Genomic DNA, 25675 nt, shown 5'->3' on the forward strand with positions numbered 1-25675 from the left:
AGACATCCAAAGGTAAGAGACTGAATGAGTCTCCACTGAACATGGGTCAGTATTTAGCAACTAATTGATTGTACATTTTGTTTATAGTGATTCTTTTCTTCCTATTTCTCCATTTCTTTGTAAGGCAGTGTATAACAATACAAATCCGAGTAATCCTAGAGTGATAACAGGTTTTAGTTAGGCTCTTTACCACCATTCTATATCAGAAGCCTCCTAAAATTAAGAATAAGAACAACTATTATGGAATTTATTCCATATTATGAGTCTTCTATTTATTTATAGGTCCTTTAGGAAGAATAACAGTTTGTTCCTTTAGGAAACTCCAACTTGATTCAATGTAAGCTCATAAATATATTACCCAGTCCTTGCTGTTTTCTCTCACATTCAATATGAAACATGAAAATACCTTCAGGGATGAGGGAGAGAGTTCAAACACTTGACAATATCTTGATGAGCACTCATGCTTTGGATGAAAGTATAATCTCTGGAAGGAAAGCCTCAATTTTCAGTGCTCGGTTGTTCTGTTTTGTCCTTGTTGGTTTTTTTTTTTTTTTTTTTTCCTCATCCTACCTTCTTTGATACCCCGATGGGCTGTGCTGGAGATTGGTCACCTCCATCCAGTGCCTCTCCCACGCAGGGCACTGGACAGCTCTTAGGAGTTTTAGCTCCCGATCATATTAAACACATGGGACATTGGCACTTGGCCCATCCTAGTCCTCCCTCATGGAGGAAGGAAGCAGAGCGGGGCTCAGAGGAATCACCAAAGGATCCAGACAAAAGGTAGGAAGGGAGAAAAAGGTAAGGACAGCCCTCCAAAGGAGAAAGTATATTTTCAAACAACTATGTGAAATCACGGAGAACCAAAAACACCAGTGGATTGGGAAAGGAAAAAAAGAAATGAGGAAAAAAAAAAAAAAGCAACCATATTTAAAAATCTCTTCTCCCACCACTTTCTTCAAATCCCTTTCTGTCTCATCCATGTGTTTCTCTCTTTGCCTTCCAGGGGGCGTTCGGAAGGGATGCATGATGTGTTAGACAAAACTGACCTTCCGGGTTATTAAGTAGGTTCGCTCTCTGCATACATTTCACATGTTTCTACATGCCCGTGGACCGACTGTACCTTCAGTTCTTTTCACTGTTTTATATTGAGCAATCAAGCTTTAAAAAGTTTACTAAATTGAAACTCACTGTGGGTTATACCCTGTACCTAAGAGGTTCACAGATATCCAGACAGACCATGAACCATGAACATCTGTTTTGTCTTTTTTCCCCCCTCCCCCACCCCTTTCTATTTCCAAATCTTCTGAAGAAGGGATGAAAGCATTTCTGTTGCAGACACACCAGGGGTCCTGAGTTATCTTTGCCCCTGCAGCGCACTAACGTTGAAATTCATTCATCAAGGAAGATGGCTTTTTTTTATCTTAAAAAAAAAAGTCTTCAATTAAACATTCTGCCAACTCTTCTCCTTGATGGCAGAAACGGGTAAGCACACTTAGCTGCTATTTAGGATCAAAGAGCCACACTATTTTCCCATTAATTAAACTTAAATTATTTAATTTTTTACTAAAATAATTAATATATTAATGAGGTCCTTCCTCCTGTAACTTAAAATAATTTTTTCACAACTCCTTACATCCTACCGGTGAAGAGACATTTCAGAGAAGGCAACTGAAGATGAACTAGTAATTAATCATTCAAAATAAAATGAACGACTGAATGAAAATCATTTCCTGGTGAAGGGTTTTGCATGGCTTGAAAAGAAAATAATTTATTCAAGATGTTAAGGCAGTGAAACAAATAATACGAAGGTGACAGCGTACTTTAAACAGCTCATCCACTGCAATATTTCTTAATTAGGATGGAATTTGCTTGGGATATGTGTGCCTTGAAAATGGACCAGAAAACACCTCTGTTGCAATTTACATCTTGACAGTGATCACTCCCAGGAGAGCACCAGAGATGTTTGGTGGTGAACAGTAACAGATCATCAGTCTTTGGGAAGACAGTAAAAATCAGTGATCTGTGGTGTCTTACATGCGCAAGTCAATTAAATATGATTAATGACTACCTGTGAGAGCATGCGGGAGCTCTGCTCCCCGCCCTAGGGAGAGAAAAGGACAGTGGATGTCCGCTTTAGCTTCCTCCTTTATATTCATTGAGGAGCTCTGCCTGGAGCACCAGATTAGCTCCAGAAAATGCTTGAGGAAAGAACGCAGCTCCAGAGCAGCAGAAGGGGAGTCGAAAGTCCCCCAGGAGTTGGCTCTCTTTTTCCTTCTTTTCCTTTCTGGGCAAGCCAGTGAGCAGGACCTTGCACCGGAGGGAACGCTTTCCCGTGGCCCCCAGACCAGAAGCCTGGACATAGGACACGCCCCCCACTGTATCACGGGCAGTTGGGTCAGTTTCATCAAACTCACTTTCTGAGGCCCCCTCCCCCCGGAGGCTTTGTTCGAAGGCTGAATAGGACAGACAAGTTCTGCAGGTGGGGAATCTCAGTGTGGACCAGAAAGACCCGCACAGGTTGACCTGGTGAGAGTCTACGTGGACATACAGAGATCAAATACCCGAGGAATCAACTCTAGGTCACGGGTGTGAGAAAAAACCCACTCACCTGTGCAGGTGGAGGCTGCTGCACAAATCCCTGTGGCGAGGGAGGGGGCTGGAGGACTTGCTGGGGGATGGGGGGCCCAGAGCCTGAGAAGCCCCCTGCCGGGAGCTGCTGGCCTGTGGAGGCGATGACGTAGCTCGGCTGTTGGGTTGGCTGCGGCATGAGGGATGCCGGGTACACAGGACCCGATGGGGGCTCAGGGGTCTCTCCGGAGGACTGCCGGCTCAGGCTCATCTGGGTGAACTGCGTCGCCACGTCGTCTCTCTGCACGGAGACAAAATAGGAAGTTAGCCAGAGCAGCTTAGTGATGGCAGAGGCACACAGAGGCAGCCCCGGACCACAGGCCCGTCACGGGGCTAGGCAGGGCGTACAAACTGGAAACAGTAACAGAAAGGAATTCTCTGGAACAACAGGGAAACACAAGGGAAAACAGATCCGGGGGATCAGAGATGGTAAACGATTTGACCAAATCTCCCCAGTAGAGAGATTGTCTCAGTAGAGACAAATCATTATTTTGTCACTGAGGGCTCAGGCACCTCAGAGCAGGGCGGAGACAAGGAGGGCTTGGCGTCCTCTCCTGGGGGCTCCACTGGTCCCCCCAGGAGTAATCGCAGCCTCTGCCTTCTGGAGACTGGTATAAGGACCTTGGAGCTACCATCACACATGGCTACTGCCGAGATGCAGCCACCACGGGCGGGATTTCCTTTGTATACTGGGCAGTACTGTTCACTTGCCTCACTTGAAACTTAGGGGCAATGCTCATTCTTCTTGTCCGAAAGGACCTAGTCCATTGATGGGAAAGGAAGGGAGAATGGGGGGTTGGGGAGCTAGGGGAACCCCCACATCAGGAGCACAGGGTGACGCTGGTGACCATCTCAACAGACTTGAAGCTGTTTCCCAAACCCTCACGCCAAGTTCACGGGTGTCTCTGTTGCTGACTTCTAACTCGAGGGACATTCCATTCCTGCTCAGCCGGTGAAGGGTCAGCAGGGTACCCGCCTGCTGAAGCAGCAACCCAGGGACCCATGGCAGAAGGGAAACCATCATTTTGGAGACGGGCTGCAGGGTTCTGGAATGAGACGCTCACCTATGTGCCCCCTCAGGGTCAGCCCGAGGCCCCCACCCAGCCCTGCACAGGACAGGAGTAAAACCAGCCAACACGTGCTCCCAGGGGAGAGGTCACAAGCATGTCATACAGTACCATGGGGAACTGCGGCGTTGGCGACACAGGCAGGAGGTGCTGGGGAGGAAACGAGACCGCGGGGTATTGCACGGACTGCGGGGAAGCCTGCAGCCCTTGCACCGGCTGGAGGAAAGAAGAAGCTGGTCAGGTAACAGGGAAGCACGGGGGGCAGAAAGCCCTGGAAGCCCACCGCATCCCTATGGGTCCTCTTGGCTCCGTGCACTCCAGAGGCGGCAGCCAGCCACCAACGGAAAGGCAAAGCCACGCAGGCCACAGCCAGCCCGCCTTGCGGGACGCAGGTTTGCTTGGAGGGAACACCCCTTTAAGAGGTTACTGCAGTATGATGGCACTTGCGCGGCTCATTCGGTGAAGTGTCTGATTTCAGCTCAGGTCACTATCTCTCAGTCCATGAGTTCGAGCCCCGTGTTGGGCTCGGTGCTGACAGCTCAGAGCCTGGAGCCTGCTTCCCATTCTGTGTCTCCCTCTCTCTCTGCTCCTCCCCCACCCACACTCTCTCTCTCTCTCAAAAATAAACATTAAAAAAAATAAAAGAAAAGAAGTTACTGGAATATGTTTCATGTTATTGTTAGTCGACTCTAACAGGTCTAAAAATATTGCCCAAGGGGCACCTGGGTGGCTTAGTCGGTTAAGCGTCCGACTTTCGCTTAGGTCATGATCTCGCGGTTCGTGGGTTCGAGCCCCGCGTCGGGCTCTGTGCTGACTGCCAGCTCAGAGCCTGGAGCCTGTTTCAGTCTGTGACTCCCTCTCTCTCTGACCCTCCCCTGCTCACGCTGTCTCTCTCTCTCTCCCTCCTAGAAATAAAAAATATTAAAAAAAAAAACATATTAAAAATATTGCCCAAGGACTAAAAAGTAAGGCGGAAAAATAGACACGAGGTTCACTCTGGAGCCACTCGGAATGCTACAGTCTCCGGTGGACATTGCCATGTGGTGCCCTTCGAAGGAAGGGCCGCTCCGCATCTCTCAGAGAACAGCCAGGCCACCTCAGAATGAACTGCCTTCTGTTCTTCCCGTGGATAAAGTGCTCAGTCCTACCCCCCTGCAGCCATGAGCTCATGGGCTGTGCTGGGAATGAGTGAGTGAGAAGATACAAAGGCCTGGGGGAGGTAATGAGTTCAGTCTCCAAGACAGGCTCCTTGATGTATAAAAACAGCATCAACACCTAAGGAAAAACCTGGCATTCATTGTCCCCAGCGTGGCGCACTCACCGTGCAGATCGCCGGATGGGGCGTGCACGTCTATCTAACCTTGAAGATCCAGAGGAAAGCTTATTGACCTGCTGTCAAGGGCTCTAGGCTGGTTTTATTGCTGAGTGGGTGCAGGTGGCCCCAGTGACAAACATCCCCTCTTCCTGAGGCCCCACTTGCTGCTCCAAGGACCGTGCAGCCTTTGTCTTGGAGAATGTCCCCTCCCCACCTTCCCGCCAGCTCCTACCTGAGGGACCAGTGGGCCCGCCACGTGTGCCTGGGGAGGCTGCACCCGCTGCTGTGGTTGGGGGGAGGGCTGCTGCTGGGGGGGCTGTTGGGACGGCCCCATCATGGCGCCTCGCAGGGGCTGCTGGCTGCTGGGGGGGTTGTATATTGCAGGGGTGCCATCAGGATTCACAAAGGGCTGGCCTGCAATGGAATCATAGCCTGGTTCAGGTGAGCTTCTCAAACAATCCTTCAGCAGGAATTGCTGTGCTGATAAGATACCCAAAAAGTAGCGTGAGGTCAAGGCGCAAGACAGTGGAAATCCAGGGTACCAGAACCTTCACGAGTGTGAAGACTTCCCTGGTGGTGACCTGTCCGGTTAAGCTAGCTAGCTGAGCAAGCCCAGGGCAATTTAAGAAGCAATAAATAGGGGGCACCTGGGTGGCTCCATTAGTTAAGCATCTGACTTCAGCTCAGGTCATGATCTCACAGTTCATGGGTTCGAGCCCCACATTGGGCCTTGTGCTGACAGCTCAGAGCCTGGAGCTGCTTCGGATTCTGTGTTTCCCTCTGTCTCTTCCCCTCCCCTGCTCCCACTGTGTCTCTGTCTTCCTCAAAAATAAATACACATTAAAAAAAAAGCAACAAATAAATCCATGGCTTTTGGGGAGATTTGCTAGCGCTAAGTGCAGCTGGGTACCGTGGCGCTCGGTGGGAACACCTGTGGAGAGGCAATCTTTGAGAAGGCACGTGTTTTGCTGGCTGCCCCTCACCGTTATCCGCGAGACAGCACGCACGGAGAGAGGGGGTTGCTTTCCCTTCACACGACCCCAGCTACGCTGGGTTACGCATTATTTACCCATACGTTTGTTTCGCTTTCACTAGCCTTGCCACCAACTCAGAATCGTGGTCTGTTCTACCGATGCGTATACCACAGAACACACCACATCCATATACTCATTTCTCTAAACAGAAACAACAAGGAGAACACAGGGGTTTAGACTAGAAAGATGACGCAAACTCAGAGCATCACAACATCATCGCATAACAGAGAAGCAGACAGACATGATTTTGCCTTTGGAAATAATGGCATGGCACCCTATTATCATTACTATTATTTGGGGAGGATTTTATGGCTTACAAAACAGTGTCAGGGGACCCTCAGCATGACTCTGGGAGGAAGGGAAGTATCATATCTCCCCAGGATGCAGAAGAGGCAATGACGGCCCACCAAGAAGGTTATGGAAAGAAGGAAGGAAGACAGAGGAAGCGCAGCAGACAGAAGAGGAGGAAAAGGAAGGTGAAGGAGGGAACAAATCTGGTGCCAGTGTGGCAGGTACAGGTACAGTGTGGCTTCCACACATGATCTCAGCTCCTCCAGTGAGCTCCCAGACACGTGATCTCGTTCCACTTTAGACACAAAAAATCAGAGCCCAGCTGGACCAAGCAACTCGTCCAGGAAGTGGGGACCAGGAAGTGAGGGCCAGGAGATGGCCCTGGTCAGCATGACTCCAAGGACCTCTCACTTCTCATTACACCAAGTACCTGGAATGGATTAGCCACGTTTAGATAATGTGTACAGGCTACAATGAAATTCAATGAGAGACACCCAGGAGTGCCTGGAAATCACTAATGCCTGAGAAGTCAGGCGGGGTGGGGGCAGTGTTTGAAGGTGGGATCACACTCAGGACGGGCAGAAAAAGAATGAGAAGAGTCAGAATATTCTGCTCCGCATTTAAGGAGAGGTACGAAGGCAGTTCCGTAAGCATGTAGTCTAATGCCTCCCCCCTACACTGTTCTGCTACATGGGGCTCCCAAAAGCACTCTTACCCAGGGCAGGCAGCAGGTGATGGCCGAGGAAAGCAGCCTTTTTCATTAACAATATATATGAAAACAACCAAAGAAGACCAGTGATGTGAGGAAAATTAGCAACAAAATAGAACAGGTCAGATCATGAGCATACAGAAGCTGAATTCCAGTGAAAACAACAATGCATGTTATTCAACAAGAACAGGCTGTTTTAAAATGGGAAATAATTAGCTAATGCATGTTAAGTAAAAGAAACCAGTCTCTGAAGGGTAGCGACTATGGAAATGTATAACCACATTTCGAATATATTCAAGGTCAGACAACACTTAACGGTAATGGAAGTGTGAATGGTAGGACCTCTACTGGGGGCGGGGGGAAGCTTGCCAGGAGGCTAGAGTCATTCTGTGTCTCCTTCCCGGCGGTGCTCACACAGGTGTTCTATATTCAAACACCTACCAAGGCTACACGCATGGAGTGTGTATTTTATGAATTACGGTAAGAAAATACTCTGGAGTAAGTATGGAAGGCCAATGCTGTGGTTGTGAGTGGAGCCAAACAAACTTGATGTCAGCCCACCGGGGACCTGGGAAGGAAGCTTAGTGTTTCCCATCACTAGCCCACAATTTCAGCCCAGATATACTGGTGTGTGTGTGTGTGTGTGTGTGTGTGTGTGTGTGTGTGACATGGCCCTTCCACACTGCATATTCATGAACATACCTACCAGAACTAAGGAAGTTCTGATAACAGTTTCATAACCATTCACCCTGTGCTGTGATGGAAAAGCAAATGAGCCAGAATTAGAGTCGCAGAACAATGACTCAATTTAGAGGTATTTAAAACATTAATGTTCTTCCTCAGTACCTGTTTTCCTATCGCTGCCATTTAATTTTAGCTACTTTTCATTGTTTTAAGTTCCATTTTCTTTTTTTCGAAATAAGTTTCTTCTGGACTTAAAATCTGCAGCCCAGCCATTTTTCCTCCCCCAAAAGAGCAACTAGGGGAAGAATGGGAAAAAAAAGTTCAATTTCCAAAAACATCTATCAGCCCATTTAGTGTTTGAATTCTTAGTCCCCCTCCCCTTTCTGGAATTGTAAAAAGATAAGAGGAAAATTTTAGAGACCTGCACTTAAAAAAATGTTCACAATGACTTCATCAGAAATCATTTCAAAATCAGTCTCATTCTGGGGCTCCTGGGTGGCTCAATGGGTTGAACGTCTGACTTTTGATTTCGGCTCAGGTCATGATCCCAGGATCGTGGGACCGAGCCCTGTGCCGGGCTCCATGCTTCTATGCTGAGCATGGAGCTTGCTTAGGTTTCTCTCTCTCTCCCTCTCTCTACCCCTACCCTCCCTCTGTAAAAAAAAAAGAAAGAAAGAAAGAAAAAACAAAGAAGTCTCATTCTGTGCACACACACACAAATACACACAACACACACACAGAGATGGAAAATAAAAATAAAACCATCTTTACTATATTTTCTACAACTTCCAATTTACCCAGTGAGAAGTAAGGTAGTGTGAAAAACGGACCATAATTAGGGTGAAAAAGATAACTGCAAATTATTCAGATGTCCTTTTTCATAAATTTTTAGATCCTCTGTGTGAAATATTAGTAATGTGCTATGAGCCAGATGAAAGAAATGTCTCCAAATGATTGCATATGAAGAGTACTAAGAACTCCCTTGGGTCGAGAGAGGGAATAGGTTCTTCTAGAAGAGAAGAGAGTGTGAAAGACAGCTATTACACTCAATAAGGAGAGGTGGAAAGAAGTGAGAAAAAGAAACCGGCAAGATGTAGGCCAGGAAGCGAACAAAAACAATTTCCCAAGTGTGCAAGGACAGGTGACTATTGGTTTTCAAGTCAGGCAACAGTCGCCTCCCTGGATTCTGGTGTGTCTGCCAATCCAGCTGCAATTACAGCTGAATACAGGCAATTAGTTTGAATGACAGCTGCTGAGGACCAGAGGGGAAAGAAAGACTAGTCAGCCCTAGGACTAGCCAGCTTAGAAGAGGCTCTCATGTCAGAAACTGCTCAAGCACGCCCGGCAGGCCCTGGCATGCTCAATGGCACAGGTAACAGGTGCAGCAGTGGAGGTAAGCCAGGGGACCCTGAACTGAGCCAGGGCTGAGTGCTCCTTGCCCTCAAGAGCACGGCCTTCGGTGGAAAAGTTCTCTACTCTCCACATCATCGCAAATGATGTGCAGTAGAAATTATTTTATCAGTATAAAATTATTGAGCACCTGCACCAGGAATAAGGCTTGGTTATCCATTCCAGGGATGCAACACAAACACAAAAACAAAAAAATGAGTCTGAGCCCTCCCCACAGAGAGCTTATAAACCCAAGGGCAACTCACACTAGAAGCCAAGTAATCAAATGCTCTCAGTTTCTGATGCCAGCACATTTCTGCCAACTACTCAGCAGGAGGGTATTTATTTAAAGAGATAGAGAGGGCATGAGAAAAAAAGATTTTCCTCTCCTACTCCTAGGAAGATGGTCAGTCAAATTATAGAGATGGTGCTGATTATGGACAGGCAAGAGTTAATTTAGATTTTGCAAAGATACATTTACAGACAGCACACAAAACCTTTTTGGTACATTTAAGAAAGAGGTGCAAGCAGTTTGGATAAATAGATGCTAGAAGTCCTGTGGAAAACACAAAGGATAGTGTTACGGGAGCCCATTGGGGCATTTGAAAAAGATGGGCCCTAAAAGGCTGCTCAGAGTCAAGTCCCAGCCGATGGCATGCCCGTACCTCACACATTTGTGGATTTGCACGAGATGAAGGCAAAGCGAAACGACAAAACAACATATATGGGCCTTAACGAGTACGTGGGGGATGTTAATGTCTGTTGGCATCTCTGGGTAGCTCTGAATTGAAAGAACACAGCCAAACAAAGATAAGCTTTCTGCTCAAAACCTCTGAAAGGAGACTGAGTCCAAAATAGCAGGAAGATCAAACTCAAGAGTCAAACTCAGACTCGCCTTGTGAGGATGGGGATGTTACCCGGGGATGACTTTGAAAAAAGAGCCTCTGCAGCGACTCACTCACACAGATGCCTGAAAAGCAAAGAAAGGATAGGCCAGAGATCCTGACTCAAAAGCAGACCTTCTGAGAGCTGAGTCTAAGGCCAGACAGAATAAAAAGTCGGGATTGAATCTGGGGAACTGCCAAGATATATGTGGGTGGGTTGCAATCTGGTTGCCAATTATTCCGTACTTAGGATGAGCCCCGTCCATGGTGCTGACAAAGGAAGTTTCATTTTGTTTCATTTGTTAGAAGTGACTGGCAGGCACCTTAGTGTTTTGCAATTATTGCTTGTCTTATGAGCGCCGAAGACAGATACTTTATGAATAAACAGACCAAGAAAAAGAATCAGACTTAGAAATACAGAGAGCACAGTGGTGGTTGCCAGAGCGAAGGGGGTTGAAGAGATGGGCCACATGGGTGAGGAGACATGGGAGGTGCAGGCTTCCAGCTTTGGAATGAATGAGACCTGGGGAAGAAAGTCACAGCATAGAGAATATAGTCCATGATACTGAAATAGTGTTGCATGCTGACACATCGTAGCCACCCTTGTGGTGAACAGAGGGTAATACATGGAGAAGTTGAATTACATCACTATGGAAACTAATGTAACATTATGTGTCAATTATCCTCCAAATAAAAAAAAAATAGGGAGAGATATTTTGGGGCACCCGGGTGGTTCAGTTGGTTAAGCTCTCAACTCTTGATTTCAGTTTAGGTCATGATCTCATGGTTCATGATTTTGAGCCCCTCGTCCGGCAATGTGCTGGCAGGGAGAAACCTACTTGGGATTCTCTCTCTCCCTCTCTCACTGCCCCTCTCCCTTCTCTAAATAAACAAAAACATTTAAAAAATCTGTAAAAGATAGCCATTTTATCTTAGTTTTATCCATGAGCCACATTCTTAAATAGATTAAAAAACTGTCCTACTATCCACATCAGTATATCCTGAGTAGTTAGATGTTATTTCAATACTATGTAATTATTGAGCACCTGTGTGTAAGCACGCTGACTAACACTACTTTGTTATCAACCCCAGTGAAGTAAAAAAATGGCCAAGGATGGCCCCTTCCCATAAGGAACTTACAAATGTGCCGGAAACAAGGCAATGAATCCAAGAACTATTCATACAAGAAGCAAAGTAGTCACATGCTGTTGGTTCTTAGTACCAAAGAATTGCTACCATGTATTTGGCATAAGGGTATTTAGGGAAGGACAGGAGGGGTGGATTTCAGGGATCCACAGAAATGACAGAGGAAGAGGAGTTCCAGCCCCAAGGAGGCAAATTTCCAGTTTCAGCTGTAGGTCATAAGAGACTGAATAGATAGACAGGTGGGTAGATATGCAGACAGACAAACACACCACAGATAAAGACAGACACACATACTTGTACATATGATACATGACGGATGTGTACCTACATACACACATGTGCAGATTTTCAATCTGCAAAAACATAAATGATTTCTAGGGAAGAAGAAACACCTTTCATCTACTATCCCACCACTCAGCCATGGTATTNTAACAATTTTCCAAACCTCACCAAAACCAGTCTAGTCCTAAAATCCCTAAAATACATAAGAATTTTCTCCCTATGTCCTCTTTGCTATTCCTTATTCCTCAGCAGGAAATGGATGAAGTTGTAAGGCCAGAGCAACTTCTATAGGTAACAATCCGCTATCTGTCCCAATTGATATCTCATATTCGTGAAATACCTTGGCTGCAAAAACACTTTTGACATAATAAACAGGCTAACCCAGGATGTAGTCTGCAAAACACAGTATTTTAATTAGTATTTCTCAGATCATCACTTAATGGTTTCTGATCATAGCTCCCAGGAATACATGAAACACACCAGGGCCAAGGTGAGAGGACAGACAGAAACGTGGCTACTTCTGGGAAGAATCTAGAGTTATAACTACATAAACATTGGTATCAATATAGAGATAGAGATGACAGCTATATAGCGGCTCTTCCTAAATCAAGACCCGACACCTCGGTTCGTGCACCTACCTCCTCTGCTCAGGAATGTTCAGGAAACTCGCTGACGAATTTGTAAGCTCCAACCCAAGAACAGAACTCTGATCTTGCGTCCCAGTCACAGCAGAGGTAAGGAACTGACCTGTATGCGGATTGAGCAGGATACTTCCCGGTGGGATGCCTGTCACAGCCTCGAGTGGAAGGAGGATGTAGCTGGTGCTGGGGGTGGCCTGGCCCCCTGCTCCATTCTCAGGGTAGGCCACACAGCCAGGAGAGCCGGCCGACACACCTGGGGCAAGCGGCGTGCTCTGCAGAGGTGCGTGGGTGCGGGGCAGCGACCCCGAGGAGCCTGTGCTGCTGTTAGACTCGGAGCCTGCCACAGAGAAACAGATCAGGAAAGCATCCAGCACAGAGAGTTCAGGCTCTAGACGCTTAGTTTACATAATCCATCCTTAAAAGGACGCAAGGTGACTGCCACAGGCCCAGAGCGACAGAGATGTCCCGCCAACATTTGGGGCTCACATTTTATTGAGATATTTGCTAAATATATATTGCAGATGTGTCCATTGCTTAGGAAAAGAGAATTGAAGAATGAGCACTCTCGTTCAGCTTCTCCCATGCCCTTAGGGTGGTACATTGGTAAATGGCACCCTGAAGCTGGCGATTCTGTGCCTGGTGACACCCAACACCCTGAATAATTAAGGCCACAGGGATGTCCTACTGGAGTTGGGAGAACAAAGTGCCAGGCGGATGTTAAAGAGACTGCAGTCTAAGAAGGAGTCCGACTGTTCTGATCCTGGGCATGGCTCAAAGATACTGGTTCTCCAACATATCCATAAAGCTGCATGTCCTTCAGAGGACACAAAAGAGTGAAATCATGGGGACTTTTGTGGACTGTGTAATTTGCAAACATGTAGGTAACCAGATTCCAAGGTGGAATCTAACCCAACTATCTCCCTCTCCCTGCACTGCGGACAAAGGAACACCTGCTGTATCCCACATCCATTAGGCACTACCTGCCCTTCACCATGACCAGAGCCAAGCAGCCCCAGCACCCTTGACCATGGCTGTTCTGGGCACTGAATGTTAAGCAGAGCATCAGAGAGAAAATGCACCAAGCAACATTTCTATATCAGTGAATGCTAACAGATGATTTGGATGATATCATAGGCTGCGAGAACATTGTACAAGAAAAATTTGAAATTATTAGCCCACAATTATCGATGGATATCATTAATGTGCATTCTTCTGTGTCAATAAAGGGAATATATTAGGGAAGAGCTAACATGGTTTTCAAGGTGCTAAAATGTGCCCTTGAATTAAACTGGAGATCTTTAAAAACAAGTGCTAGGACTATGGCATGTCATTGCAGAGGAGAGGGGCCATCAGAGGGAGTTTAGAGAAGAAAGACAGAGCTGTTGAGAAGGAAGACAGTGGTGTTTATTGAGCACTTAGTATGTGAGAACACCTAGAAACAGTAGTGTGCAATGCCATGTCCTTCAACCAGCTGGAGAAAAGCAGTGCCTGCATCAGAAACACTGAGAAGACGATGCACAGACAATGTGAGAAATCTGATTCCACAGGTTAGAAGGCCAGAAAGGAAAGCCATTTGGCTTTAACTTTCAACACTTGCAAAGATGGAGACCGCAATTCCTCCCTGGGGGGGAAGGCGGGGCTCAGCAACCACCATGCAGCCAGAGTTCGTAACTGGCCTTTCCATTGCCTGGCATCCAGTTTTGAGGAGCTCATAAACATCCATGTATGTTCTACACGTAGCCAGCATTCCAGAAGTTGTTGATCCAGAATGCATGCTAGCTGTGGTGGTAAAAGGCACGGGATTAGAAGCGTTTGAAGATGTGTTAAAAAATGAAACTGATATTTGAGAACTTTACTCCTTGGCGTGCTGAGAGGTGAAGTGTGTCCAGTCTCCTTTGCTCAGGGACTGAAACAATAACTGCACATATTTAGCCAGTGGATCTATGTGACAAGCACTGTGCTCATTGCTCTGTGTGAATTATCCAATCTCATTTTCACAGTGGCCTCATTTTGAATACGAGCATGGATCTTCAGAGATGTTAAGTCAATTTCCTAAGCATACTGCTTGTGTGGCAGTGTCTGGGTTCAAATCCTGGCAGTGTGGTCCTGTGGACCATGCCCCATGCCCGGGGTCGCCCCATGCAGGAGGGGCCAGGGCCCTAACCAGGCCTGTGCCAAGTACTGTGCCAAGTTCTAGGAGACACTGCACAGAAAGTCAGCACAGCCCATAATGAGATGCTCAGAAGTTGGAGCCGGACCCCACGGGGCAGCTGCAGAAGGTAACGTGACAAGACATCAAGGGGACTCATGAGGGACTCTGGTGAAGGCTCAAGAGGGAGACAGGAGGGGCACCTGGGTGGCTCAGTTGGTTAAGCATCCAACTCTTGGTTTCAGCTCCAGTCATGATCTCATAGCTCGTGGGTTCGAGCTGACAGCTCCACGCTGACAGCATGGAGCCTGCTTGGGATTGTCTCTCTCTGTGCCCTGCTCCCACTTGTGTTCTCTCTCCCTCTCTCTCGAAATAAATACATAAACTTTAAAAAGATAGAGAGAAAGGAAAAGAGGAAAATGGGGTGGGGGAGACTGTATGAAAGATCAGGAGACAAAACAAAATGGAAAGCCAGCTGGGCAGAGGGGAAGGGTACGGGCAGACTCCCTTGACATAAGGGAGCACTTGCTTCCCTGGAAGCGTCCTGAGTTTCAGTTTTCTGCCACAGACGAGCTATCTTTTCCTCATGAACTGACTACTTCTTTAGCCCTCAGTCTCCTCTTTTGGAAAATCTAAGCTGCCAGGAGAAATGGCGAGTGGCTGTGAGGATGATGGGCTTAAAGTTCCCCGTAGCTTGGCCAAACCGTAGACTGGTTTCTTCCAGCGGCTAGTCCCTCTACGCCTCCTTTACTAGAGCGTGTCTGCCCCTTTCAGGTGTAACTCTCCCGTGAGCCTCCTACCAGTTTTACAACTGAGCACGTCTTTCTGGAGGACTTGGGAGCCATCCCTTTGAAATGTAATAATCAAGAGAAGTGGTGCCATTGTCTGTCAGTTACTGTGGGAGGGTAGGAAGAAGACTGACTTTGATAAGCACCAATTAGCCAAGATAGCTTAGTCAAGTTCACCAACCCTGATGCTTGTCTCCTGGCTTCCTCCAGCACTTAAAACCCCGAGCAGGGGAGCCTGGGTGGCTCACTTGGTTAGGCATCTGACTCTTGATCTTAGTTCAGGTCTTGAGCTCAAAATAGTGAGTTAAAGCCCTGTGTTGGGCTCAGTGCTGGGCATGAAGTCTTCTTAAAGGAAATCAAAAATGGGGTGGCTCAGTTAAGCATCTGACTCAATTTTAGCTCAGGTCATTATCTCATGGTTTGTGGGATCAAGCCCCAGGTCGGGCTCTGCGCTAACAGCAAGAGACCTGTTTAAGATTCTCTCCCACTCTCTCTGCCCCTCCTCTGCTCATGCTCTCTCTCAAAGTAAATAAGTAAACTTTAAAAAACACCTCCCCTGCAATCTGTTGGTGCAGGGTTAATTTCAGTCTTTCTCCCCTATTACGGTAGTCTTGACCCCTATAGAAATAGTTATGAATAGAACATTCCTTGCCTGTTTATCTCATCTGATGCAATTCTTCTCTTATAAGGACCCTGAGCCATAAGTATTTTTCCCTAAATTAATAGTTCAAGAAAATATCTCCAGATTCAGGGGTTAGGATTCGGTAGAATGACCTAAAGCTTCTGAGACTACAAGGAGAAAGAGAGCATCATGGATGCATTAGGATCGTAATGAAAATAAACATACAGAAGAAGAAGGGGTAGAAAGAGGAGGTGTCTTACGTTGGCTCTGAAAACACTCTGGAACCCTGGCATCCAGAAAACAAAATGGCACGCCACGTAAAATTACTAAAACAAAACGCGAGGCCATCTTATTTCTCCAGAGCAGGTGTTCTCAAAGCATGGTCTGAAAACACGTAATCTGTGCCTTCACAAATCCTCCAGGTGATTCCAGTGCAGCTGAAGTAGAGGACCCCTGCTCTGGAGATCAAGAGAGGAAGACGGTAAGAGTGTCTGTCGCTTGGCCAGGGTGGAAAGAGATCGACATCACACTCATTTCCCAACCACATTGCAGCGACCAAGAAGCAGCTGAGGTTAGGATATGAGCATCATCCCATCCCCTCCACAAGGAGGATGCAATGACTCGACGAGATCATCTACCTCTGGAGCTGAGTGCTGGACCTCTGGTAGGCTCAGGGTCGGGGACACATTAAGGGAAAGACAGCCCAGGACTTCAGAGAGCATGTGCTTTTTTATGCGTTCAGACTTCAGCAATAAGGTCTTTCCAAAATGTAGGAAAACATGTTTCCACCTGGAGAAAGTCTCATTATGATCTATTTAAAGCTCGAACCTATGTAATTGGAGGACGAGAAGAGTAAGTTAAATGTCATAACTCCAGGCTTGGTTTCTGAAAGGTCAAAAAAAAGTTTGCCATTCCACTGTGAATAATGAGGCAAGAAAATGGGAAACTTGTGCCGTTCTGAAGATCTGTGACAGCAAAACTGACAGCTTTGCTTCATAAAACCATCTTGGGAAACTGGAAGTTTGTTTTGACATTCTATCTTGATCGCCTTTAATTTTTTTTCTTTTTGCCTTCCGTTCCCGCACCTTGACAAGCTTTCATTAGGAGACACTTAGATTAAAAGGGGGGAAAAATGTCTGAAGCACTTACAATTTCTAATCATTCTTCAAAGAACATGGCATTTTAGCATTCTCGAAGTGTTTTAAATGTTTCCAAAGAGCTTTTCTTTGGAAGTGATTGGGGGGTTGGTGCACAGAGAAGGACGATTAATTTAAAAATCTTAAGAGCTCTTTTGGTGTGCTGGAATTTTTAAGTGCACCGTTTAAGGTCCTTGGTTTCTGCATTTTAAGGAGATTTAAACTATTTAACCTTTCTTAGTGTGCAAGAGCTCAAGTGCACCACAGTGGGCTTTCTTGACTTCAGTTGCTGCAATAGTGGGATATAAGAGCAATTAATTAGAGTGAGAAATCAAGAATTCACCAATTGGTGATACGACAGAAGACAGAAGGCAGTGGGAGCCCACCTGAATCTTTCCAGGGAGCACAAGATATATATACATATAAGGTAGTGGCTGTCACTAAATGCTATTAATTTTCTGCCTGTGTAGGAAAACACGAGATAATTTCTTAGGAGCATTTTCAACAACATAATTATGTTAAGTCATTAGCATAATGAGCCTAGATTTCACAAGGAGCGCCCCCTAGCGTGAGTGTGGAGCTCAGTTAGGAAAGTACTCACAGGACAACGATGTCTAATCTCCGGTTGGTGTTGGCGTGTTGGCCGTTCACCACCCCACCCCCTTCCCTGCCACCCCAGGTCTGTGAATGCACCCCCAGTACATCCTGACACCCAGGGCACGTCACTGAATCACAGCTCTCCACCCCTGCCCTGGCTCCAAACCTTCTGAGGCAAAACCATACCCAAACGGGAATATTACATACTGAAACCACACACTGAAGTTCATGGAGAGCTACTAAATGGATGTCTGTCAGCTCCCTGGGATTCTAAGAGATACTTTGATTGAGAACATTTGGAAATAATTTGAAAACAGTGGTGAGGGATTCTTGGGAGACAGAGGAGCTGGGAATGGCAGACCATGACGGGTATTTTTTGGACTCCTATGAGCCCCATGGGATTAATGTTCCTGTCACTTTAAAGTTGTTTCCAGGTAATGGCTCTCATTACTGCCCACCTCCCAAAGTCTGTCCATGCCACTTGAACTACCTACCTCAAAAGGATCACTATTCACTTAGAAGAAAACAAACAGGAAAAAAGAGAGACAGAGAGAGAGAGAGAGATGTCTGCACCTTACTACTTGAACTCCAAGCCTGAGTCTCACTTTCCATATTTGCAGGAATGGGAGCATTAAGTGGCAATAATGAAAATAAACATGAACTGGTGTTTGTTGAGGGCATAGAACTTGCCAGCTGTTATTCTAATTGGTATGTATATATTAACTCTTTCAGTCTTTGCTATAAACTTGCTATTGCAAGATACTACAATGATTCCCACATCTCGGATGAAGAAACTGAGACACAAACAGGTCACCTAACTCGCCCACCAGCACGCTAACAGCATTCCAGAGCAGGAACCAAAATTATCCATATTCTAACTACCTTACAATGTGGTCTTAAGAAACTGATCGTAGCATCAAATCTAAAAAAATAGCTTACTAGTCTTCATATACAGGTGCCTTGGGAACCATTTGTATATAAATAATTGAAGTTAAACGTACAATAGTTTGCTGAGGGGGGTTAAAGGAATATTCTCTCATAACTTAGATTTCATAGTGTGAAAGGTGAAATGACATGGGGTCACTTATGTCAAGAGGTTTGAAAATTGAGCCTGGAGGCCATTAAGGAGATGGGTGTTATATACATCCTCACCTGTAGGACCATGGACTTTTGAACTGGACCAAACTGCAAATACGCCAAGGACTCAGCCCAAATGCTTGCAACTGACTACAGTAAGAGACTGCTCAGTGATAGCCCTTGAAACCAATTCTGTTCAGTCAAGATCAGGGTTCTGACGCCAACACCAATAAAAAATTCTTTGTCAACAACGGATACAAGCATTCCCTTTTCGCTTTTAAAACCCCTGACTTGTGCTCCCAAGTACAACGCTATTTGGATTGCTACCCATATCTATGTACCCAGACTGCAAGTCATTGATCCCAAATAAATGTTCTTGCTCAATTATTGCTTCCTGACAATTTTAGGTTGACAACAGATAAGGAAATCAAAGATTAGAGAGGTTAGTGACTTGACCTTGGCACACAACTCGCAAGAGACGGTACTGGTATTTCAATTGTACCTTCCGACTTCCCAGATATCCCAGCAATTAATACCATCACCATGAAGGAACTGGAAGCCAGAGGGAATGACGGCTGCATGAGTGGGGTAGAATCTAGAAAACACCGCAGGACATAAACCCATTCAGTACTAACTACCTGCTTTGGACAGCTTCCCGGTACTCCTGGTACTGGACGTGCTGTCGCCCCTGGTCAGCACCGTGACGCCCCCAAAACTTGCCGTCTTGGTCATGGCAGGCTTGAGATTGCGGTTGGAACTATCCGAGTCTGTGCTGCTCCAGGCCCTCTGGTGGTCCGACCACTTGAGCTCATTCTCAGAGCTGCTCTGTCGACTCCCGGATGTTCTCCCCGAGCCGTCTCTGTTGCCTCTGGAGCAGAGCCATCAGAAAGATGCACAGGGACAGTGTTACCTTCCATGAGCCAGATGGACATAGGGAGGGAACTTTCTCGGAAGGGCAGTCTACACTAGACCCTTCCTACCACCCTTCCCATGAACCCTATCAGCTCACAAACAGTGCCACAAATACCTCGTCGATGGGCAGACAGATAATATATCACACATAATATGCATGTTTACAAACAGAAAAACCAAACCTAGAAACGTCACACCATCCCTCTGCCGGCGAAGGAGAAACAACTAGAAAAAAACATGGTATAAAACGTAGTCGTTAACTTCTCTTGTGGAGAGGAGAGGAGGAGACACTCTCCTGCCTCAAGTCACCAATGAATCAGTGTCTGGGAGCAATTACGGTCTTGAATGATTCTGAAAGCAACTCCCACAGAAGGCAAGTTTTGGGTGTCCCTTTCGCATGAAATAATTGGGCCATGGGAAAATGCACCCAGAGCCAGTGAAGACATTATTTTCTAACTTTATGAAATGTCAATATGAACTCATTAAGGCTTTGACCAACAGCACAGAAATCACAGAAATGGCTCCATTCACCAAGGGTGTGAATTTTGCCCGGTGAGTTTGCCCTTCATGGGCAGAGGAAAGAGTCTTTGAATCCTTTTCACATGGAAAAACTTGTGATCATAACAACACCAGTGTAAACACTACACTGACACGAAACTTTCCAGGGGAAAAATGGAAAGAACAGAAAAACTTCATAGGTGAAAGAACACGTTGGTTCAAATTCAAATTGAAAACTGAAAATATGGGAAGAGATCCAATACCCAGAGGTGAATTTTGAAATCCCCAGAAGATCTCGAAGACACAAAATTACACGTGCTTTATAGAGAAAGTTGATGAAATTTGCATTTTCATTGGTTTCCAATCTGCTTAAAGGGTAACTTAGTGTTTTCAAAGCCTTTCCTGCAGTTAGAAATAATACATTACAATACTCTAAGATTCTCATGGATTATAAGTAAGTAAAGGAAGCATAAATCATGGGCAATGGATACAATCCCTAATTTCATTATCCCTAAGCAATGTGATATGCCCAAGTCTTGATCCCAATCTCACAGATGTGGTCCCTAGCTCTGTGAATAAGTCTCCTAAACACAACAATAGACCGCAGACAGGTTTGAAGTGAGCATATCTAATTGAAACACTTGCTAACCCAATTGTACAAAGGTACACAGAAAATTTTAGGTGTCGTTTCAACCTTCCTTACTAAAACTTTTCTTTCATTTTATAAGAACTGAAGAAGGTAAATAGATCCAAGTAAAAATGAATTGGCTTCTCTGTGATTGGAACTTTGCATAAGTGAGGGGAGGGCAGAACACACACACAAAAGCACTCAGCACCCTCCTGTCCGCCATCAATGTTTTCTTAGATTCTCTCTGTTAGTACCTCAGGGATTGCTGCTTTTAGAAAAATGATTTGAGGGGCGCCTGGGTGGCTTAGTCGGTTAAGAGTCCGACTTTCGCTTAGGTCACGATCTNAAAACTCCTTTGAAATTCAAGAAAGCTAGAGGAGGGAGGGGGGAGGGGAAAAATAGCCTTTTTAAGGGTGTGGTGCTCCATTCCTGACTGTTTTCCTTTCAAGTTCTAAAATCAAGTTTATTCTTTTTGCATTTAATTCTGATTAATTTGACCTGCCTTTGACCATGCCTGGTGAAATCATTATTTAAGAACGGTAAATGCTCCAGGGCTGTGACAATAATCCCACATGTTGCTAATTTAGAATATTTGGTATAGGAAAAGATTCGATTCGGGGTGGTCCTTAGCCTCAGCATAGAGGATGCACCAGCAGGAAGCTCTCCATATGCAGGTGATAATCATTAACTCTACTTCGGTGTCCCTCCCCCACACAGAGCGCACCTCCAAGGAAGGAAACGCGGTGTGGCTGAGGCTTGCATCTACTATTCCTGGGTGCAAACAAGCGTGCTGCAGTTTTGCAGGCTTCACTCGGGCACTGGGTAACTCTTTGGCCAATGAGACAACCCAAGATTTCCTTAACTTGTCTACCTCTACTTTCCACCAGCTCAAATCAGCATCCCAAGTCAGGATCTGTCAAATTCCCAACAAAGGGAATTTAAGTTGCTGCTTTAGAATTAGCATTAATGAGATTCATAATAATACATCTCATTTAATTTATGACATTGAATTTATACAGGTCTATTTATGGATTATTCACCTTAGCACTGGCAAGGTGAGGTCCAGACTTGAATTCCACATCTATTTGGGTATAGAATCATAGACCTCATAAAAAACCATATCCACAATTGTCTTCCTGTCCCTCCTAAGCCCAGTCTTTGTCCCTTCCTACTGGAAATCAGGAAGACCATGGAAATGAGATGTCTGGTCATCAAGAGGGTTGATACCCTTGTGTATGTAACAAGAATTTGATCCCAAAGTGGTCATAAAGCATATACTCTAAGTTCTGTTTCCGTGCCGATTAATATAACTAATGACATTTATTTTCCTTCATATCCGAACATGATATTTTTTTGACCAAGTTAGGTATGTATACTTTGAGTTGCTTTGCTATTGTGTGGATACATTTTTGTTAAGTCATCATCCTGAGCTTCTGTGCTTCGTGATTTGGTGGGTGATGGCACTCCTATTTGGGATGGCTGATCTGAGTACATGGTAGCTCTGGCTGGGGACCAGATCTGGGGCTATGTAAAACCAACCGGCCCATAGGGAGCAAGAACTCACATTTCATTTATATGGGCCTAAACAAACCATATCATGGTGTGAGTATAGGAGTACTGGTAAATTCTCATTCCTCTCTGGGTTTTTAAAAGGAGCAATGCAATGTTATCAATTTTTTTTAAATCTACAAGTGTGAAAGTAAATTGTCTGTCAACACAAGGAAGGCATTTGAGTATGTAGTTCAACCTGGAAAAGTGAAGGAAATTTTTTTAAAAAATTAATCTAATTTTTCTAATGATGAGGTCCTAAATTCACATTTACTGCAAAAAGATATTTTCTGAGCACACAGCCCATTTACTGTTCTTGGTCTTTTTTTTCCTTCTAAGTGGGCAAGAGGTTTCATTTGTTTGTGAACAAATAAGTTTTCCTTTTCCTACAACAGACATGAATCCTAAGATTCATAAAAGCAGTAACATATTATATATATATAACACACAGTGAGTACATTGATAGAACTGTGTATCCTTTGCCCTAAAATGAATGCTAGAGATCTATTTAATAGAGTAGTGATAATACGGTTACAGTCCCTCAGCTTTCATGGAACTTCTAGCCTATAAAGAACTTAAAATGTATAATATTAATATGTAATAAATACATATACATCAGTCCCCTTATCTCACACAGATCTTGATTTAAGTAACTCCTTCTAATTGGAAGCAATCCTGTGCCTTCCTTTAGAAATAAAAGCTGTGCTGGGAAAAAGTATTGCTAGAAATATTATGATGGAGTGTAGTACCTAAAAATCAACTACTCAAATGGAGTTATCATCGGTTTGGTTTCCCATACTGGTATGTCTAGATCATTGCAAACTACCAGAGAAAATATAACTTGGTGCAATTCACCAAAGTTGACTTGGGCATGTTAAATCAGTGTGCTGCCGAAGTGAGCTCTTGTCGGGTAAAAAGGAAAAAAAAAACAACAACCAAACTTCCACCCAAAACAGAAAATCAGAGCAAGAGCCCTAAAGGACAATATACACACCAATAATTTCCTGGTCCCATATCTCACATTATCCAATATGGCTTCAGCACTAGCTCTGTAACAAGCTAGATAACAAAGATACAACCAAACATATTTATTTAATGAACAGAGATTTTACACTAATATATTTAACATTGATTCTACCACATAATATGAAAACACAGTTTGAAAAAAGTAAACCATACCAACCGAAAGAGCTGTCTTTTCTTATAGGTCCCATTGCATATATTACTGTCTTCCAAGAGCCTACTGGGAATGAAAAACATGGTTTTTATGATATAAAACCTAATGCCCCTACACTAAATGGCTGTGTCCTATATTGTAACATACCTGCTTTCAGATCAACCCCATATACTATGTTTTATGCGTGTGATGTTGAATTTTGCAATAATACATTAATGACAGCATGGTTTTTCCCTATCCTGAGATTAAGTCACTAATACTAGAGAAGAAGGAAAAGAAGAAAAAGTAGAAGGAATGGAAGAGGAGAGGAAGATAAAAGAAATTGGCATGGATATGTTAGACATGTAATTAAGGATATTAAAAGCTATGATCTTTTCTCCTTACAGAAATATTACAGTTCTCTCTTTTTTTCCCTTGGGGATAGTGAAAGACTGACATTCCAAAAACAGGTATCCAAGAAATATATCTCCTTTTGTAGGGAATCCACTCGATTAGATTTTTGCTTTTTGGAAATGTCAGGAATTGTTCATATGCGATGTATGCATGTGACCAATTACTATATTGACTAATGCAATTCAGTTTGAATTTAAGGGACCTGTAAGTGCCTTAGCACTCATTTTATACAAAATCTAAGGAAATATAAAATTAGGGCATAAGGCATGGAAAATGATTGGCTGGATGACTGGGGAATGAGGTTTCCCACTAAACTGAATTATAAACACTCACTTCATCCTTTTGGTTAGAATACCAGAATTTTGGAATGTTTCAGAATCATCCCTAAGATATTCGCACTCATGGATTCTTAATTTAACTATAAATAGGGAATATTTACTTAAATGCGCATGAATTTTGACGTTGTTTTTGAATGCTTTCTACAGACATGTTTTCTACTTTCATCCATGCATCTAGAAGAGGCTGTTCAATGGTGGGGGTTAGTGACTTGAAGATTTCTAATTGCTAATATTAAACACAGCTTTTTCCTCCAATCATCTCTAATGCCCGGTTTAAATTTTCTCTAAGTACTGGAATTTAATCAAACAGCCTCCATTTTAATCAGTTTTACAGGGGCACCCATTAAGCTGACACCTGAAATAAAATTAAGCACCACTCTTTGAAGGGAGACTATAGTTCCAGTCTAACTTGCTCACTCTGATGTCCCTCAAACATGATTAATACAGCTAAGGTAGAATTCTTTAATTCCCCTTGAAAAGCTGCAGCGAGGTCAATGGAGCATTTGAATATCTATGCCAGTTGAGAACGATTCTTAAAAAGTATTTGTTAACGTGAAAAACTACAGCTCATTCTCTCAAGACTTTGTGTAAGTTGTATACAAACTTACTCCTCTCACAACCACTACCCCCTGCCCCCAACTCCCAAGTTCCCAACTTTAGATCAGTTTTGCTAGATTTCCAAGGGAGAGCGAGAAACGTAAAACAATATTATCCCAATTATTATTTGCATAGCTGCATAGAATTATGGGGCACAGGAAATGGTTAATAATACCCAACATACAAATACTGTTAGCAGCTGAGTCTGTAAGTCAATGAAACTGCAAGTGCATTCATGCTTTGCAATGCCTGGTTAAGGCAGCAGAAATCCCACCTCAGGAAGGACCAGAAGTTGAGACTTTACATGAAGAAAATGTGCAAACTTATGTTTGGAAGTAATACCAGAGAAGTATTTCCCCAAATTAAATAGTTTTTAGGCATGCTAAATAACACATATGTGTGTGCATATAAGTGCGTACACAGAGATACATGTATTTACCCATACATATATTCAAGCGCATACTTATATATAGGATATATACCTATGAATATGCAGGACACACATCACAGAATCTTTCCCTCTAATGACACGACAAAGCAAATTTCAACTTCATTTACCTGTTTTCCACAAAAAGGCTTTCCTGGGAGCAAACTGACTGGAAAAAAAAAAAAAAGGCATTGTATCAGATGTGCTGAGGGATCCCAATTCCTTGCCTGATTTTAAAACTACTTTTCCCCTCCAAGAGGAAAAGAATTAACATATGTAATATGCTTTGAAACAGTGGAAATATAAGAGGGAAAAATTGGTTAGAGGCAGAAGTAAACCATTCTATTCGGCACCCAAGTCCTTTTTCATCAGGGCATCTCCAGGTTATGAATACATTTAGCCCGTTCGGCATCAAGGTGAGAAGGAGAGAGATGTGAATGGAAGCGTCCAAGGACTACGTGGCCACTGGATCCTGAGCTACTACTGGATTCTTCTGGGGCCACAGACGTGCGGCCCCCAACGAGAGCCAAAAGGTAGGTTCAGATCAAGGCAGAGAGCGTGCACTTAGCACGACCACCCTGACAACGGACAGCCACAGAACCACAGTCCTGCAGGTGTTACCTGGGGATGATAGACTCTCAGGAAGTAAACAGATTGACTGTCAAGATTGAGGAGATGACATCAATCCCTTTGAGGCTGGGGGAGGGGGTGGAGGGGG

The 25675-nt window shown here is 44.5% G+C and overlaps 1 protein-coding gene across 16 annotated transcripts in view; it reads right to left on the bottom strand.

Annotated features, from left to right (window-relative positions):
- Positions 1-25675, bottom strand: part of ARPP21 (cAMP regulated phosphoprotein 21) — a 154669-nt gene that overhangs the window by 52748 nt on the left and 76246 nt on the right. For 10 of the 16 annotated variants that reach the window (XM_077754260.1, XM_077754264.1, XM_077754274.1 and 7 more), the window contains 7 exons: positions 25089-25126; positions 23209-23268; positions 19075-19307; positions 12177-12407; positions 5243-5424; positions 3807-3911; positions 2609-2869 (listed from right to left, as the gene is read on the bottom strand). In XM_077754260.1, the coding sequence (XP_077610386.1) occupies positions 2609-2869; positions 3807-3911; positions 5243-5424; positions 12177-12407; positions 19075-19307; positions 23209-23268; positions 25089-25126 (1110 nt within the window). The remainder of the gene's footprint in view (positions 1-2608; positions 2870-3806; positions 3912-5242; positions 5425-12176; positions 12408-19074; positions 19308-23208; positions 23269-25088; positions 25127-25675) is intronic. The other 6 variants (XM_077754276.1, XM_077754271.1, XM_077754275.1 and 3 more) reach the window with 4 other exon arrangements.

Source organism: Crocuta crocuta, unplaced genomic scaffold (genome assembly GCF_008692635.1).
Source record: "Crocuta crocuta isolate KB4526 unplaced genomic scaffold, BGI_CrCroc_1.0 scaffold70, whole genome shotgun sequence".
NCBI classification, from domain to species: domain Eukaryota; kingdom Metazoa; phylum Chordata; class Mammalia; order Carnivora; family Hyaenidae; genus Crocuta; species Crocuta crocuta.